The sequence below is a fragment of the Nanorana parkeri genome, unplaced genomic scaffold, assembly GCF_000935625.1.
Source record: "Nanorana parkeri isolate BGI_ZX_2015 unplaced genomic scaffold, ASM93562v1 scaffold392, whole genome shotgun sequence".
Classification (NCBI taxonomy): domain Eukaryota; kingdom Metazoa; phylum Chordata; class Amphibia; order Anura; family Dicroglossidae; genus Nanorana; species Nanorana parkeri.
The window spans coordinates 99,487-117,058 of record NW_017306660.1 but is presented as its reverse complement, the minus strand read 5'-3'; the positions used below and the strand labels follow the sequence as shown (position 1 = coordinate 117,058).

At 45.2% G+C, this 17,572-nt stretch overlaps 1 protein-coding gene across 1 annotated transcript in view; it reads right to left on the bottom strand.

Moving 5' to 3' along the window:
* Positions 1-5,092: 5,092 nt before the first annotated feature.
* DICER1 (dicer 1, ribonuclease III) overlaps positions 5,093-17,572 on the bottom strand; it is a 47,966-nt gene continuing 35,486 nt past the window's right edge. The window contains exons 22-26 of the mRNA XM_018559401.1: positions 16,771-16,926; positions 12,822-13,674; positions 11,215-11,483; positions 6,924-6,999; positions 5,093-5,171 (exon numbers count right to left, since the gene is read on the bottom strand). Of these exons, the coding sequence (XP_018414903.1) occupies positions 6,964-6,999; positions 11,215-11,483; positions 12,822-13,674; positions 16,771-16,926 (1,314 nt within the window). The 3' untranslated portion in view covers positions 5,093-5,171; positions 6,924-6,963. The remainder of the gene's footprint in view (positions 5,172-6,923; positions 7,000-11,214; positions 11,484-12,821; positions 13,675-16,770; positions 16,927-17,572) is intronic.

Genomic DNA, 17,572 nt, shown 5'->3' with positions numbered 1-17,572 from the left:
ATTAGAAGCCATTAACGAACATGGAGTCAGTATTAGAAGCCATTAAAGAACATGTACAATGACAATTTGGTAAATCACTGCGTATCAAATAATTACATTAAAAAAAAAAAATACAGTTTTCACTTTGCTGCATCTCAGTGCCGCTGATCTGCAGCCACTTCCTGTCTACATGCACTCCAGCAACGACTGCATGGCATTTTTCAGGACGGGTTTCCTGATGGTGATAAGAATGGACCATATGCCTTTGCAATGTGTTGGCGCGGCCATTTGCAGTCCCCATTGTGAGAGCTGGTGACAACGCAGGAGCACAGTTGGGGGCAGAGTGTTGGCAGCCTTATCGGGTTCACTTAATCTTTAAGCAGGGAGTTATAAACTTGGGTGTGAAATATTACAAAATATGTAACAAAGTGAGTAAAAAAAAGAAGATTATGGGGTATTGGTTACTGAATTATAGTCTCCCTTTAAAAGAATGCAGGTTTGTGGATGCAGCAAGCAAGCTAGGATGGATGCGTCCTTTAAGCAGCACACAGCAAGCCCTGATGCTGTGAAGAGATTACACAAAGCCAGAAGACTGCTAATCAGCAAGTTAAATCGCTTGCATGAGACCTTTAATGTCTCTTCCACTATATCGCCCTCATCGAATGAATCTCGTTATATCATATGCTACCTGTATATAACAATTTCATCTTTATGTGACACTAATCTCCAGAGTTAAATCATAAAAATCCATTCAAGTACCTGAACTAGTAACAACAATGTATCTGATTTGTGTATCACTCGGCTGTAGATCCTCCAATCATCTCCGACACTGTCCTTCCTTCTGGAGGGGGGCTACGTTTGTTCCCCATGGTCTCTGTGTGTGTTGTACAGTAGTCACGGCTCCAAGTTCGCTCCCGGGATGGACTACAATCTCATGTTTAGTTTACTCATTTGTATTGAGATTGTAGTCCAGCACGGGAGCGAGCTCGGAGCGGTGACGACTTCTTAGCAGCTGTGTCTGGCAACCAATCGGCTTCTATTCTCCGATTGTTCAGTTAAGATTTGGAAATGAAAGAGAGAAGCTGATTGGTTGCCATGAACAGCTGCTCCCAGATTTTGTCTGCTCCGAGCTCGCTCCCGTGCTGGATTACAATCTCGATACAAATGAGTAAACTAAACATGAGATTGTAGTCCATCCCGGGGGCGGAGCTTGGAGCGGTGACTACTTTACAACACACACAGGGACCATGGGGAACAGACGTAGCCCCCGCTCCAGAAGGAAGGACCGTGTCGGAGATGATTGGAGGATCCCCAGCCGAGTGATACACAAATCAGATACATTGTTGTTACTAGTTCAGGTACTTGAATGGATTTTTATGATTTAACTCCGGAGTTTAGTGTCACTTTAATGTCTTACACTATATCGCCCTTATCGAATGAATCTCGTTATGAAATTGTTATATACAGGTAGCATATGATATCTTAAATTTGTAAACTATTCCCGAAAACAACAGATGTTCATACATACTATGAAGGGAATTTGTCCAAACTGGAGCAGACAAAATCCGGGAGCAGCTGTGCACGGCAACCAATCAGCTTCTCTCTTTAATCTTCAAATCTTAACTTAATCGGAGAATAGAAGCCGATTGGTTGCCAGGCACAGCTGCTCCAGATATTGATAAATTCCCCCCACTGTGTATACTGGGTGACCTTCCTATGGTGCCATATTTGCTAAGGGTATCAATTACTTTTTTTAATAAAACAACAACAACAAAAACAGTATTTCTTTTTGTATCTCTGAAGTCAGATATTTGAAAGGCTACATTTCTGAGTAATAAATGACAAGACTTGCTCTTAAATATATATATATAAATAAATAGGTGTACATTTAAATCTGAGGTGCTCTTGATAAAAGGATTGCCTCTGAAAATGACGATTCATAAAAACACTGCCTCGGCTAGCATCGTTTTCTTGGAAATGTCGCGCGGTGACCTGAGGATTTGAAGACGAACACAAAAGAAATGCCAAAATGGAATGAACAAGATTTCCTATAACAGAAAAAAAAAGGGAGTCTGCTGCGCTCACCACTACTGAGGGTTTGGCCTGGTTCACACCTGGGCGTTTTGTAGCGCGTTCCTACGGTCTGCAAAACGCTCAAACACCGAAATCCCATTATTTCCTATGGGTATGGTTCACACCTGGGCGTATCACAGGCCGTATGAACGCGCTACAAAAACGCCCTACGCCCAAAGTACTACGCCCAAAACGCGCATATTCGATACGCCTAGGTGTGAACCCAGCCTTATCGTGATACAAAGTAGATGTCTATGTAAGAAAAAAAAAAAAACTTTCAAATATCCGGATATCAGTAGTTCGGAGAAGTGAATACTATGGTGACCGAATCATTTAACCTCCGTGGCGGTCCGATCATTGAATTTTTTTCCCCCCCTTATTTTTACTTTTAAAATTCCCGCCGGTTCCGCCCCTCCTTGCGACGCGGGCGCTCGCAAGAGACGGAACCCGGAAGAGAGATGCCGGCATCGGCCGGAGGACGCAGCGCGGCTCGAGGGACAAGGTAACGCTACGCTGTAATCCCGCGTGTGGCTCGGGGGTTACCGCTTATGTTACTGAAAATTAACCCCCGAGCCACACCTCGGGAATACCGCCAAGGAGGTTAAAGAACCCAGACGGTGAAAAATCAAAGTGCTCAGAGTCTAGAATCTGCCTTATAAATCCGAGTACGTCACCTTTAAGGAAACATTGCCGAGTTAACAAAATCAATAACGCATCACAGACGGACAAGTAAAAGACGACTGCGTCATCCAAATGTGTCCGAAATGTCTACCGGAAGAGTGTGTGGGCAGTTCCTGCTATTGATGGCGAGCTTATGTAACAAGCTGCTTTGGTTGGCAATAGGAGAGCCAATATAATACTAAAAGCGATTTTTTTAGTGAAAGGGGGTAAACAATCAACTCAGCGTGCAGATATGAAATCTTACGCCTTTTTTTTTTAACCTATAATTATTGGTTTTCTACTTCCTGGTCCTCTTGGGCATTAGTGATGTAATCTGTGCCCAAGCGTTGCATCCTGGGAAGGTTACTTCAGCAGAACATTGCTGGGAAATCTCACGAGATCTCAGGGAAAAGGCATTTTCCTTCCCCGAGATGATGTGCATGGTCACATGTCCCAGTCACATGGGCCAGAGTTCCAGGAAGTAAAGGGAGATGGATTAATTTGCCCTTAGTAAAAATTGCCGCTTTGAGAAGACTGGGGAGGAAAAGAAAAATAAGGGATGTAAAGAACAAAAAGCCGCCAAATATATAAAGTATCTGTTTGTAGATTGTTATTAAACATTTCTCAAGGAGTCTTTGTTGTCAAGATGAGGGTAAAGTTCCTCTTTCATTATCACAAGGTTCATTCTACTGATTATTTTTTGCTTTTAATTTAATTACAAACTCATCTGAAGGTGGCGGTGACTGTTTTTGTTGTTTTTTTTAAGCTGGATTACCATAACCTTTAACCTGCCCTGTCCCAATAAACTGAGAAACCTAATAAAATTTGTTTGGACATGTAAGGGACGGAAGAAACGACTGACATCACCCCTCTGTCTAAACTAATAATTTTTGAGGGTTCAAGCATCAGTGGAAGCAGTTGCAGCAAACCTTTAAACGGGCCTCAAAAGCCCTTTGCAATTTAAAAAAAAAAAAAAAGAAATAAAAAAAAGAAGGAGGTAATATAGTTACAGTGCAAATAAAATATGAATTTCAAGCATAATACAAAACAAAACCATAGCACCGAGACAAAAATTAGAAAGCATGCAGAGATGGAGAGGGGAAAAAATATGAGGTATTCAAGTGAAGACTGCCTACATTAACTAAATCGTAGAAAAAAGGTAGACTACACCCCCCAAAAAACAAATAAAAAAAACCAAAAAGCACACAACTTAAATCACAGATGATAAACAATACAGCAGTCTCACTCACATCACAATTTTTTAGCTTTTTTTTTTTTTTCCTCCTTTTTAAAAACAGAACCTGCGGGGTGGTATTTGATGCTGAACAGCAAATATAGCCATATAAAGTGGTGAGGCGGGAAAAAAAAAAAAGGTGCTAAATCTGATTAAAACAGAAATTCTGCAGCATATTTTTTTTTTACATGTGATACGTCGTACATTTACAGCGACACACAAATGCGCGCACAAAAGCTTTCCAGGTTACGCAGCATTCCATTAAATCTTTTCCTGTCAGTTAGGATATCATTACTTCTTTCCTTTAAAATAGAAACGCTCTGAAAATCTGTCGCCTAACCGAGCTCACAAAAGGAGTCACAATTATGAAATAATTTAAAGTCAAAGCCTGGGGGGAAAAAAATTATTAAATATACTGGAAAAAAATAAAATATTGGCTAGTTACTGAATGCATAGTGTGTCGCGTGAAGGTCAGACCTGTGCGGATGAATAAAGAGGGAGGAGTGATATTCCTGTCTAGAAGGCAGTAGAATTCTGTTAAATAGTAACTTTGTGTCATAAAATTGTCCTTATGATTAATAACATTCATTCTTATTTCTTTTTTTTTATACATAATACAAAGTTGTAGTCGCTCACTCCTCGACACAAAATGGTGTCCCTGTAAGTGCAACATTTTAGAATTTTAATTTTTTTTTGCATTAAACCCGGGACAAAAATGGTAATTAAGAACAACCCGATGCATTCGAATATCCAAGGACAGCTTATAAAGAAAAAAAAAAAAAGATGAACGGGACATAAATCCTAACACATATACACAGGTCGATAAAACCTCCCCCCCCCCGCCCCCCCCCAGCAGCCACTGTTGGAGCTAAGCCCTACTCAAAAAATAAAATGACAGAAATTGGATGGACGCTGCCTTCAGGAAGGGCTACAAAATTATTGGAAATAGAAGACTTATGATTAATAATGGAGTCAAAAAACAATAACAAAAAAAAAAATATACCACCATCCTGTCCCACAATGGTTTTGCAAAGGGCTTGACATGGCCTATGCCGCGACCGCCGCGACGCACATGGTTGTCGATCTGATCCATGAGCTTCAACGTTACTTCCGTCTGTAATTTGCTCCTCTCTACGCTTTTTTTTTGCCGACCCCTTTAAATTTTCCTTTGCCTACGACTTCCACGGTGACTCGGACTTTGCCGTCGTAGGTTCTCTCGGCCGGGCTGAAGGAGAAAAAAAAAAAAAGTTTAAAAAGGGTTACAAAATCAGGCCTGCGTTTTGCTGCTTTCCCACCCGAATGAAATTGGCACGCTCCGTTAATTTATTTTGTCGTTAAAAAAAAAAGGAAAAAGGCAGCATTAAAGGAGAACTATAAGGTGAGTGAAAATCCCTCAGACTCATAGTTCTAGCCGACGTGTGACAATGTCACCTCAATAGATCGGGAAGTGAGTGAACACATACCGTCGCTCGCTCACTTCTCCATCCTGTCACGGCTCCCTGCAGGTATTCACCGCCCCCAGGGCTGACTGGCGGAACGGACGGGGGAGGGGGCGGGCACAGCTGGCTCTGCCTCTAGATAGGCAGAGCCAGCTGTCACTCACGCAGCTGGGTGGATCCAGACAGTAATGTCGGGATTCGCCAAAGCTGCGGCGTCTCAGTATACAGCTCGCGGTATACTGAGCTTAGGGTGACGGGAGGACCCTAGTTTGTGTCCTCCCGTTACCCTTAGGAGAACTATGGGGAAAAGCCCTGACCCCATAGTTCTCCTTTAAAAAGTGGCCGGACATTTAAACTTTTATTGCAAAATGTAAGAGAATAAGAACAGCAACGATAGATGCATTTCGGACATTCCGCGCCTTCAAAGGGATTAAATCCGGGAGCAAAAATGTAATATTGCAGCGTACCAGTTCTAAGATGTGGTAGCTGCATTCCTTTTATGTATTTAGGCTTTTATTTACTTTATGTGATCCTGCCGGTATCACACTTCCTGTCCTCGGGTGACAACGCTCACTTGCTGCACTCTATGGAGCAACAGCGTTGTTACCCTAGGACAGGACTACAGAACACCTCTGCTCTGTAGTGCAATATATCTGATAACAATGAAGCAGAGAACACAGGAAGTGCTCAGAAGATATCTAGCAGGATCAATAGGCATTTGATTTACATTTAAGATAACTAAATGTTGAACACTGCCAAAAAAAAAAAAAAGGTCTTTTCCTTTTTTTTTATAAAAAAAAAAGGAGAAATTCCCATTAAAAAAAGGAGCCAAATAAAATAAAAAAAATCTTCTCTATATCAAAAACTGAATGGGGTTAGAGCAATGGGTGCTGATTATTATACAAAAAGGATACAATGTATATTATATGCAGCATTGAGATAGAACACTAATCCGGATACAGACTGGGCAGCAATGGATCTCCTGGCATGTTAAAAATTAACCCTTACAGTAGGGCTATGTCCACACTGCAAGGGTTAAAAAAATAAAAAAATAAATATATACCCATTTCAACCTGCCCGGCTGCTAGACCGGCCCCGCAGCCTCTTCTCCCCTGGTGACATAAGGGGTCCAAGTACCGCTAATGTCATCACGTCTAATGCAAGTCCAAGGATTTGTACTGGACGTGAGGATGCCGAGGGCCGGGCCACAGCTGGAGTGGAGGGGAAGAGAGGTGAGCGGGCACCGCTCCAGGACTGAGGACGAGGAGAGTATATCTTCTTTATCTTAGATCAGATTATAAATCACACACTTAACCCTTGCAGTGAAGGGGAAGCCCCACTTAAGGGTTCATTTTTAAAATGCCTAGAGTTCTTTAGTGAACTGCTGTATTTCCAAATGCTTTTTTTTGGTAACAGATCCTCGCTAAAGAATCAGAATCAGGCAGCAAGCGCTTTCATCAAATACTCATAATACAGCTGAAAGTATTACCGGCCCAGCAAAAAGAGAGCACTCATCTATATCACACATCCAAACTCACCTGAACTTGGCCGTCTCCGGCTCCATCTCCAATAATTCTCTCACCGGGGAACGAGGAACATTGGCTGAAAATTTCTCTGCAATGGAAATAAAGCATTGGCTACAGATCTGCAAACTGTATATAAAAATGCCGCGCGATCTTTACTGGAGGCTTTTCCTTTAAAGCGCAGCAGTCTTATGACCGAAATGTATTAGTCTCGGGTACTCTTGTGGTTACCACTGAAGTCAGTCAATGCTCAAAGATGAACTCCAGGCAAACAACATTTCATTTAATTTTCTTTCCGATTAACCGATTAATCGAACTTAATAATCGGCTAACTAATCGATTTTGAAAATAATCGTTAGCTGCAGCTCTAAATATATTCCTTGATAGCCACAAAGGAACTAAATCCACTTTGTACGCACCAAATGCCTTTTACAAGAGGATATCTGGGTTTTCAAAGTAGCCATGACATCACCACTGGGCTGTACATAGCCTGTGCAGAGCTGTGAGATGGGCCCAGCAGGTCCCACCCACTACAAGACCAGTCACCCTCCACAAGGAGAGAGAGCAGCAGTGAGCGGTCTTTATTACAGGAGGGGGCTTAGTCAAGACCAGTCACCCTGCACAAGGAGAGAGAGCAGCAGTGAGCGGTCTTTATTACAGGAGGGGGCTTAGTCAAGACCAGTCACCCTGCACAAGGAGAGAGAGCAGCAGTGAGCGGTCTTTATTACAGGAGGGGGCGGAGACAAGACCAGTCACCCTGCACAAGGAGAGAGAGCAGCAGTGACCAATCTTTTTTACAGGAGGGGGCGGAGACAAGACCAGGTCACCCTGCACAAGGAGAGAATGCAGCAGCGACCACCCACTAGATTTAAAGCCAGGCACTAAATTATTCTATCCCGTTTATGAAAAATTCTAATTTTCCTAGTTCTTTCAGATACAGAAATGGTGATAAAAATGGGAGTTTACTATACATCGAGCGCTATACAGCTCACTCATTTGTAACAAAAGAAACATTTAATTTCGATCAGAGTTCTTTCAAATGTGAAATTGTATTTGGCCGAGTCCATGATATATCTGTACATGCGCACACACCTATCAACGGTCTCATCATCGGGTAATAGACCTGCCAAACAGTTTCCAGGGACATGCCGCTGTCCATGTAGATCGCTCCGGCAAGCGACTCGAATATGTCTCCCATCGCCTTAGGGACTTCAATGTCTTCTTCTTTCTCCTCATCTTCTTCTGACCTTCTCAGCTGAAAGCAAAAGGAAAAGTGTGATGGTCATTTGCAATTAAGATTAGTACTCATCAGCCCCGTGGGCGGTGACTCGGATCTTTGCTCTCTTAAGGTGCCCATACATTGCACGATTCTCGTACGAGAATCGTGGGAAATCCCGCGATGGTACGAGAATCGTGCAGTGTATGGAAGGCGTGCGACCGTTTCTACTGTACGGTCGCACGTCTTCCATCGAACCAGCATGTTTGAAAACCCACCGGGAATCGTACGATTCTCGGCGAGTTGGTGGCCTGCTGGTTCGACAACTGGCGAACGGGCCGGTGTGCGCACGCGCACACTGCCCGTTTGCAGTCAGCGTAAGCCGCCCCTCATTACAGTCATCGCAAGCCCGCCCCTCAGGGGGCGTGGCTTGCGATGATCGAGAGTGCGATATGCCCGTCCAAGATGAGCAGATCCTACGTTTTTTTTAATCCCTTTACAACCATCGCAAGACTAAGGTCTTGCGATGGTTGTAGATGGTTGTAGAGTGTATGGCCACCTTTAAAGGGATCCGCCCTAAGGGGCGGGCTTGCGATGACTACAATGCTGAACGGGCAGTGTGCGCATGCGCACACCGGCCTGTTCGGCAGTGATCTCGATCATGTTAAAAACCAGCCGAAAATCGTACGATTCTCGGCTGGTTTTCCAACATGCTCGATATACAAAAAGACGTGCGATCGTACATTAGAAACGGTCACACGTCTTCCATACACTGCACGATTCTTGTACGATCGTGGGATTTCCCGCGATTCTCGTACGTGAATTGTGCAGTGCATGGGCACCTTTACAGAGCTACAGTGGATATAGAATCAGTCAACATTTCGGGGTGTGTTGGAGAACTGGTTCCCCGCTGTGTGGTGCGGTTTCCTCCCACAGCAGTGACATAACGGGCAGCAAAATGGAACCATGGCACGTAGGAGGGGGATCAGTTATCTAACACAATTAAAGATTCTTCACCCATTTTATACAGTCAGATGGAAAATGTGCACCAGAGACCAGGGATTTCCCGCGATTGTGTGTGGGGACCTTCAAAGGGATAATAATGGGGAAAGGTGTATGTATTGCAAAGATACGCTTCCCCCAAGTATACACTTTAATGGCAATGGCTGGACTATGGCCACCTCTGGAGCAATGATTCTACATTTTAGAAGACTGGGAATCTTTTTGTCTATGTCGGATTGTATGCAGTATCATACATGGACATCAGTCTCTAGGAGATGCCCACACCTGTTACTGCTCAGGGCCCCTCAGCAAGGAGGTCCGCACCTGAGGGATTACTCTAGGTCACGGCGAGGCTGGCAGATACGTCAATCAGGAGCCAAAACCAAGACCAAATCAGCTGCAGGAGTTCCATAAACATGCCATCCACAACTCCGCCCCCAGATATATCTCAGACCTTGTCTCAAAGTATCACCCTAACCGTCCCCTCCGCTCATCCATTGACCTCCTGCTTTCCAGCTCCCTTGTCCACTCCTCCCATACTCACCTCCAGGACTTCTCTAGAGTCTCTCCCATCCTCTGGAACTCTTTACCCCAACCTGTCCGTCTATCTCCCACCTTGACTGCCTTTAGGCGTTCCCTAAAGACTCATCTCTTCAGGGAAGCCTATCCCTCCTCAACCTAACCACTCGACCATCACATTCTGACATAATTCATTGGCACAGCTACCTCCTCATGTATCACTGGCCCCTCCCTTTTAGATTGTAAGCCCTCAGGGGCAGGGCCCTCCTTACCATCTTGTCTTGAATTGTATTGTAACTGTAATGTCTTCCTTACATTGTAAAGTGCTGTGCAAACTGTTGGCGCTATATAAATACTAAATAATAATAATAATAATAATAATAATAATAAAAACAGGAAACCATATTCTACCCCTTGTCTAACAACTGTTTAAGAACCTGGATCTGTTTTCAAACTAGCTTTCAAGCATAGAAGGGACAAAAAGGAGGAAAACAACCATTCTGAGTCAGTCTCCATTACATTGCACACATCTGCTCATCTAACATGTTGTGGTCCTGCAAAAGGGGAGAGCGGAGTGATTACTTAAGGCCCCGTTCCCACTGCGCGATATGCAAATCGTGCGTTTGTCGCGCGATTTGCATATTGCGCGACATTGCCGCGCGATATCACGTTCAAGCTTGCATTGAGCAAGCTTGAATCGCGGCTAAATCCGCTCCAAAAAGGGTCCCGCTGTAGCGACACACGACCCGCGACAGCAGGACCCTTTGCCCCATTGAAATGCATTGGAGCGCGATATCGCGCGGTAATTTGCCGCGATATCGCGGGAATTACCGCGCGATAAATCGCTCAATGTGAACGGGGCTTTAGTGGGGTATTGCTCATTCATGGTCCAGTCAACAGTGTGAGGGGCAGGGAAGCGACACAGGAAGTTGCATAGCGCGGCCATAAAACAAGGATTACAAAAACGGGGATTTAATGTCTTTTAAAAAGTAAAGTAAAACAAGGTGCCTCAGTGACAACCAGTTTCCAAAAAGACCGGCTGTGTCAGCAATAGAGGAAGGTGGGGTGTCCTTCCCCTGAATTACTCAGCAGTTTATATAACCTGATCTCTCCTGCTGTTCATATCCAACCCTATACCTGTGACAATGAGACTGTCACAGGTCGGCTCAGTAGATCGGGAGGTGAGGGAAAACATACCGGCGTTCGCTCACCTCTCGATCGTGTCACGGCTCTCTGCCATGGCAGAGGAGGGGCTGGATTCTCCCCTCCCCGATCTGCCAGCGCTGACTGGTGGATCGGGAGGGGGCGGGTACAGCTGGCTCTGCCTCTAGATAGGCAGAGCCAGCTGTCAGTCACGCCGGTGGGTGGATCCCGGGACAATTGTCGGGATCCGATTCAGCTGCGGCATCTCAGTATATAGGGAACTGTAGCTCTCTATATACTGAGCCTAGGGTGACGGGAGGACGCTAGTTTGTGTCCTCCCGTTACCCTAAGGAGAACTATGGGGAAAAGACTTAACCCCATAGTTCTCCTTTAATGATGGAAGGGAGCAGAGACATAGTGACCCACCTCTGAGTCCATCCCCTGCATCTCATTCTTTTCCAGCTGAAACTGCACAAAGTCATCGATGACGTGGAAGAGTTCGGGCGAGACGGCCTTGAAGTACTTGTGGTAGTCGTATTTTACGGCCAAGGAGGCGAATATGGTGTTGTTGACGAGAGCGGAGCGCAGGTCGGTCAGAACTCCGGGGGAATGCTGCCGTGGGTCTTCGTAAAGGTGCTTGGTAATGAGGTAGTCCAAAATTGCATCTCCGAGGAATTCCAAACGCTGATAGCAGTCTTGGAGGAGGGACAAGAAGAAAAGAGGCTTCAGCTAAATGTTTTTCCAAATCTAAACCTGTACAGAACTCCTTTCCCTAACTGATGACACAGAGAACTATAGAAAACATTTATTAAAGGCCCATCACTACTTAGTGACATTAAACCCTCAGATTTTTTAACATAAACCAATACTGTAATGTGCGCCTTACTGTAATCCATGGTTGTTTCCCTTCTCTTTGCTGCTCTTCCTTTTAAATCTGTATCTCTTCTCATGCTTGGGGAGAACTTCTGTTTTGCAGCAGACTGCCTAGTCTCAGGAATGGATACACGGTGTCTGTGTGTAGGTTTGCAACCTGAGCCAGCACTACAGGAAGAGGCCCTCAGCTGCAAAGGGAAGTTCTCCCCAAGCATGAGAAGACATGAGGATTTAAGAGGAAGGGCAGCAAAGAGAAGGGAAACTACCATGGGTTACAGTAAGGCACACATTACAGTATTGGTTTATGTTAACAAATCTGAGGGTTTAAGGTCACTAACTATTTCAGTTTTGAGTTAGCACCCATGAGAAACCCAGTGGTTTGCATCTCTCCACCCGCCATGGCTATAATTAAAGTGTTAACTTTACTACAACTCAACACCACCATTACTTGGTTCCTTTTTCTCCTTACAGTTTGGAGAACCCCTCAGGGGAGGATGACCATCATTTGGCTTTGCAATGGCTGATGTATACACTATAGGTTGAAAGCTTTGGAGACACTGGACCATCAAACCTTATGGATACCCCAATATTTGAGTGTTTCCAATGAAGATTTAAAAAGACATTGTAGACAATTGTAAGCTTTCAACTTTGTGGTAACAGTTGGGAAAGGGTCCTTTTCTGTTTCCTGCCCCAGCACGACTGTGCCCATGTACACAAAGCCCGCTAAGAGATGGTTATAGCTGCAAAAAGAGCCGCGTAACTCCATAAAAATGCGCATGGTTTTGGAATAGGATATCCAACAAGCTCATATTAGGTGTGAAGGTCAGGTGTCCACAATCTTTGGCCATATAGTGTAAGCTATGACCCAGGAAAGCAAGACCAATGGAGCCTCAGAGATCTAAAAAGGTGGCCACAAACAAATTATATACTAGAGGGAGAGAGAGTATGCACTGCAAATGGGTGCAGTTCAAACAGCCGCTTGGGGTGCACTTCTAACTTCCAGCCTGTCCTGCTGCTTAACCATGATGGAGGGGGGTCGTTCACCTAGAGGTTTTTGCCGACTGACCGTGCGGGACCTACAGGTAAGCAATGGGAAAGGGGGGCAGCTTTCCCTTTGACCACCTGGTCCGATGTCTACTCCTATCCCCACTGTCACTCACCAGTTATGGTATTGTAGTGGTAGGAGGCATGAGTAAAGGCCTGCAGCAGGTAAGCCTTGTTTTTAAACCGGTAGTTGATCTTCTTCTCAAAGTTTTCAAACCCAGATATGAGGTGATCAAGAGTCTTCTCTGCATCCGGGTGGTCGAACATACATCGGGGAGGGATTTTCAAATAACCATATTCTACTACTTTGCAGGGAAAGTCAGAATTGGACTTACAGTCGTTCGTCTTATTGCACAGAAGGCTTCCTTTGCTGCCAGAGATGCCATTCTCTGACTTTTTCATCGCAGGGAGAACCTGAAGGCCTAGCGAGCAGAGGAAGAGTTGGGCGGCCCGTTCGCCGCAGCTAGTTAAGTAACAGCCCAGAAGAGCCTCAACACAATCGGCAATGCTCTTGTCGGCGATGCACTGCTCGGTGTGGAGGTCGTAGGATATGGACTGTTTGCCCGCGTCCACTCCGCAGTTTTCTTCCGAGGGGTTCCAGAAACCCACAACAAAGTCGTCTTCCTCTACGGCCTTGCTGGGGTCCAGATAGCACATGGCATCCCAGGAGCTGTAATCGAAGTCATCAAAGTCCGGTGAGAACTGGACATTTGCGAGAGGAGTTTTTTTGGGGGCCTTCCACTCGTAATTCGTGTCGGGGGCAGAGAACGTAGAGAGGGGAATTTTCTTCACGAACGCTCCGGACCCCATCAACATGCTGTCGATGAACTTGATATGTTCTTGATCGTACTCCAAAAAGTCGTCTTCGAAATCGCCTTCCTCTTTGGGATTCTGCCACATCAGGTCTTCATCTTCGTCGTCATCGAAGTCTTCGTCAGTTTTGCCATTGGCGGTTACCCCTTCACTGGCCTGTGTGCGGCAATGAATACTTTCATTAGTTTCCAGTGATGGTAAATGCACATTATGGTTCACATTGTATATAAAACAAGCCTTGCACAGACGGCATCAGCTTAACCCCTTCATGACTGAGCTAGTTTTCAGTTTCTGTTCATAAGACATTTTTTACATTTTTGCTGTGTGATTCTTCCACAGCAGTAAAATACTTCCTTACTAAATGTACCCACACATATTATATATTGTTTTTTAGAGGACAGATAGGTACACATATGTGATATAAATATGTAGCCCCAACGCCTCACTTAGTTTAAATAAAATATAAAAAATGGAGGAAAAAAAAAACTAGAAGAAAAATCACTATGACTGCTTGATAAATTAACTTTTTTTTACATTTTTGGCTATTAGGCTGCTCCAAACTTAGGAACAGCTAATAATAACCATAGAGACTGATCCTGACTTTAGTCAGATTCAGATCTCCCTAAGGCCCCGTTCACACTTAGCGATTTACCGCGCGGTAATTCCCGCGATATCGCTCCCCAATGGTTCTCAATGGGGCAAAGGGTCCTGCTGTCGCGGGTCGTGCGTCGCTACAGCAGGACCCTTTTTGGAGCGGATTTAGCCGCGATTCAAGCTTGCTCAATGCAAGCATTTGCACGATATCGCGCAATTTGCCAATCGCGCAGTGTGAATGGGGCCTAAAAGCTCTTTGATCATGCCTAGACGATCAGAACCGATACATTTCACTCAAAAGATATACATGGTATCTTTTGAGTGAAATGTATCTAAACATCAGGCTCTCAAGCTGTCAAAACAAATAGCAGAGAGGTGAGTCACTGCTACCTCTCTGCTATTTTCAGCTGTCAAATACCGGATCGCAAATTGCGGTTGGCTTCATTCTTTCATTAAAAGGAGAACTATAAGGGGGGTGCTTTTCACTCACCTCATAGTTCTAGCCGACCTGTGACAATGAGACTGCCACAGGTCGGCTCAGTAGATCGGGAAGTGAGCAAACACATACCGGCATTCGATCACCTCTCGATCCTGTCATGGCAGAGAGGGGCTGGATTCCCCCTCCCCGCTCCAATTCTCCAGCGCTGACTGGCGGAACGGACGGGGGAGGGGGCGGGTACAGCTGGCTCTGCCTCTAGATAGGCAGAGCCAGCTGTCAGTCACGCAGCTGGGCGGATCCCGGCATAATTGTGGGGATCCGCTTCAGCGTCTCAGTATACTGCGAGCAGCAGCTCGCGGTATACTGAGCCTAGGGTGACAGGAGGACGCTAGTTTGTGTCCTCCCGTTACCCTAAGGAGAACTATGGGGAAAAGCCTTAACACCATAGTTCTCCTTTAATGAAAGGAAGAAGCTTTTACAAAAAGCTTATTTCATTAATGAATGCCTCAATACTGAGGCATTCATTAATGACTGGTAACTGCTGAGAATCAGCTGTTACCAGCATTACAAAGCCAGATATAACTCGTCATGTACAGTGTACATGGCCAGTCATATAGGCACAGAGTGCCGGGACGTACACTGTACGTCTCCCATCACGAAGGGGTTAATGGGAAACTATAATGGTGTTGGGTCCACGGAAAACTTTTTTAAATAAAAATGTAAAGCCCAATTAAAAAGGAGAACTATGGGGTAAGTGTTTTTCACCATTGTTCTCTTAAGGGTCACAGGAGAACATATACTAGTGTCCTCCCCGTCACCCCAAAGCTCAGTATATAGCGAGCTACAGCTCGTGGTATACTGAGACGCCACAGCCGGGACGGACCCCGACAATGCTGTTGAGATCCACCCAGCTGCAGGAGTGACAGCTGGCTCTGCCTATCTAGAGGCAGAGCCAGCTGCACCAGTTCCCGTCCGTTCCTCCAGTCAGTGCTGGAGGATCGGAGCAGGGGGAATCCTTGCAGGGAGTGGTGACTGACAGTCACCGCTCTCTGCAGGGAGATGATCGAGAATTGAGCGAGCGATGGTATGTGTCCGCTCACTTCCCGATCTATAGAGCCGACGTGTGACAGTTTCATTGTCACACGTCGGCTCCAACTATGAGCGATTTTCACTCACCTCATAGTTCTCCTTAAAGCTCTTAGTTTAAATAAGGTAAAATATATTCCAGGTGGGTGTGCAAACTTGGCTTTCTTTAGCAAGCAGCCACAGCCTGAGTAGAAAAGCATGTGCCCTGTCAGCATGCTTGTTCTCTCTTTGAAAGCAGTGGTCTCTCTGCAGAGGACTGACATAACCACTGCTAAATCAGAGCTAGGGGGAGCTCATGTTCTCTGCCTATTGGAGAGCTCTAGCTGACTAAGCAGGGGGCATGTCGGACTACTGTAGAGTCACCACTGCTTACACATAGAGCGCAATGACACCTCTCTGCAGCATGTTGGCAGGAGACAGGATTCTCTACTCAGGCTGCGACTGCTTCCTAAAGAAAATTAACTTTAAGACGTTGAACACCTTTTAATTTGATGCACCCGGAATGTACTCCAGATCTCCTCCAATTCTGGTCACGTGACCAATAGCCTAGGGAGTTTTTTTGTCACGTGAGCTTTGATGAAAGAGAGAATGGGCTAATCTGACGCTAGAGATCACCTGACCAAATTCTTGGGGTTCTGGTCATGAGACCAGTACCGGTGGAAGCATTGTCTTTAGGAAAATATTTCCACCCTTTTTTTTTTGCATTTCCACCCGTTAACACAGCTTTACGTAAACACTTGAAATGAACAGGAAAGCTGTGAGCTTTTAAGAAGACAGAGGACCAGCTACAACTGAAATATGGTGGACGAAGAGGCGCATAAGCTAGGCTTAGTGCTGTCTGGAATGCGTTACATATCAGAATTCACTTGAGTCTGCATTAACCCTTTCGCTGCCAAGCCCTCCGGAACATTTTTCAAATCAGCTGGCCATTTAAAGGGGACAGTCTGCTTAACAGTTCTACTATAAGCTGATGGTCGCTAAAGCGACCATCGGCTTATAGTAGAACTGTAAATGCCAGGTCCGTACGACGTACTGAGCTGGCCAGCTGGAAGCACTTTTGTAGCTCCGTACGACGTACGTCCTTGGCAGTGAAAGGGTTAAAGGAATCAAACGACGTGTCATGGGCAACTTACCGTTTCATTGCTCTCCCATTTATCTGAAGTGCTCCTATCCTGGTTTACAACATATCCGGGGGGAAGCCAGTTCACAGGTGGATCAAATATGGAGACGACCATGCGGCTTGGTGAACCTTTCTTCTTACCAAGGCGGTAAAGGTTACAGTTACTGACCTGCAATCAGACCATGTTATTGGTATATAGGACTGCTACCAGAACACAGTGATAGAAAAGAAAAATTGTAATTCAACCAATTTTAAAGGTGGACTTCTAAGTCTATGACTATAGCTATTCTTCCCCTGCTAACATCTAACCCAAAGAAACCATAAGGATGCCAACAGTTGTACAAATACCATTCATCGACTGGGTGCTCATGAAGAGACAGCTTATTAGTGCCTCTGCCCGCACACACTCCACCCATGCTGTAGCTTACATCTGGTAGGGGCGATCCACTAGTAGGCAGAAGAGGATGTTGCATTCTGAAAGGTATTTTTGCATCTCCTAGCAGACTTATGGCTAGTTTGTGTTCTTATTTTAGCCTGATCTATACCATCTTTCCATGCCTAGCTTCAAAGCTAATCGGGAAGCCGGGTGGCTATTCATTACATGCTGCCCGGCTTCCTTAATCGGAGTTTGGGTATTGGCGAGTACCCCCAACAAAAAATATATCGGTACCGATGCATCCCTATTTTTTTATGCATTCCTCTAATTCCCACATATCTGAACATGAGCTTGAAAAATGCCCCCGCCCCCCCCACCCCCCCACCAGCAGTAAAAGAATCAATGTCTGGTCCCTGGTAGGAGTCACCCGTGAAGGAAA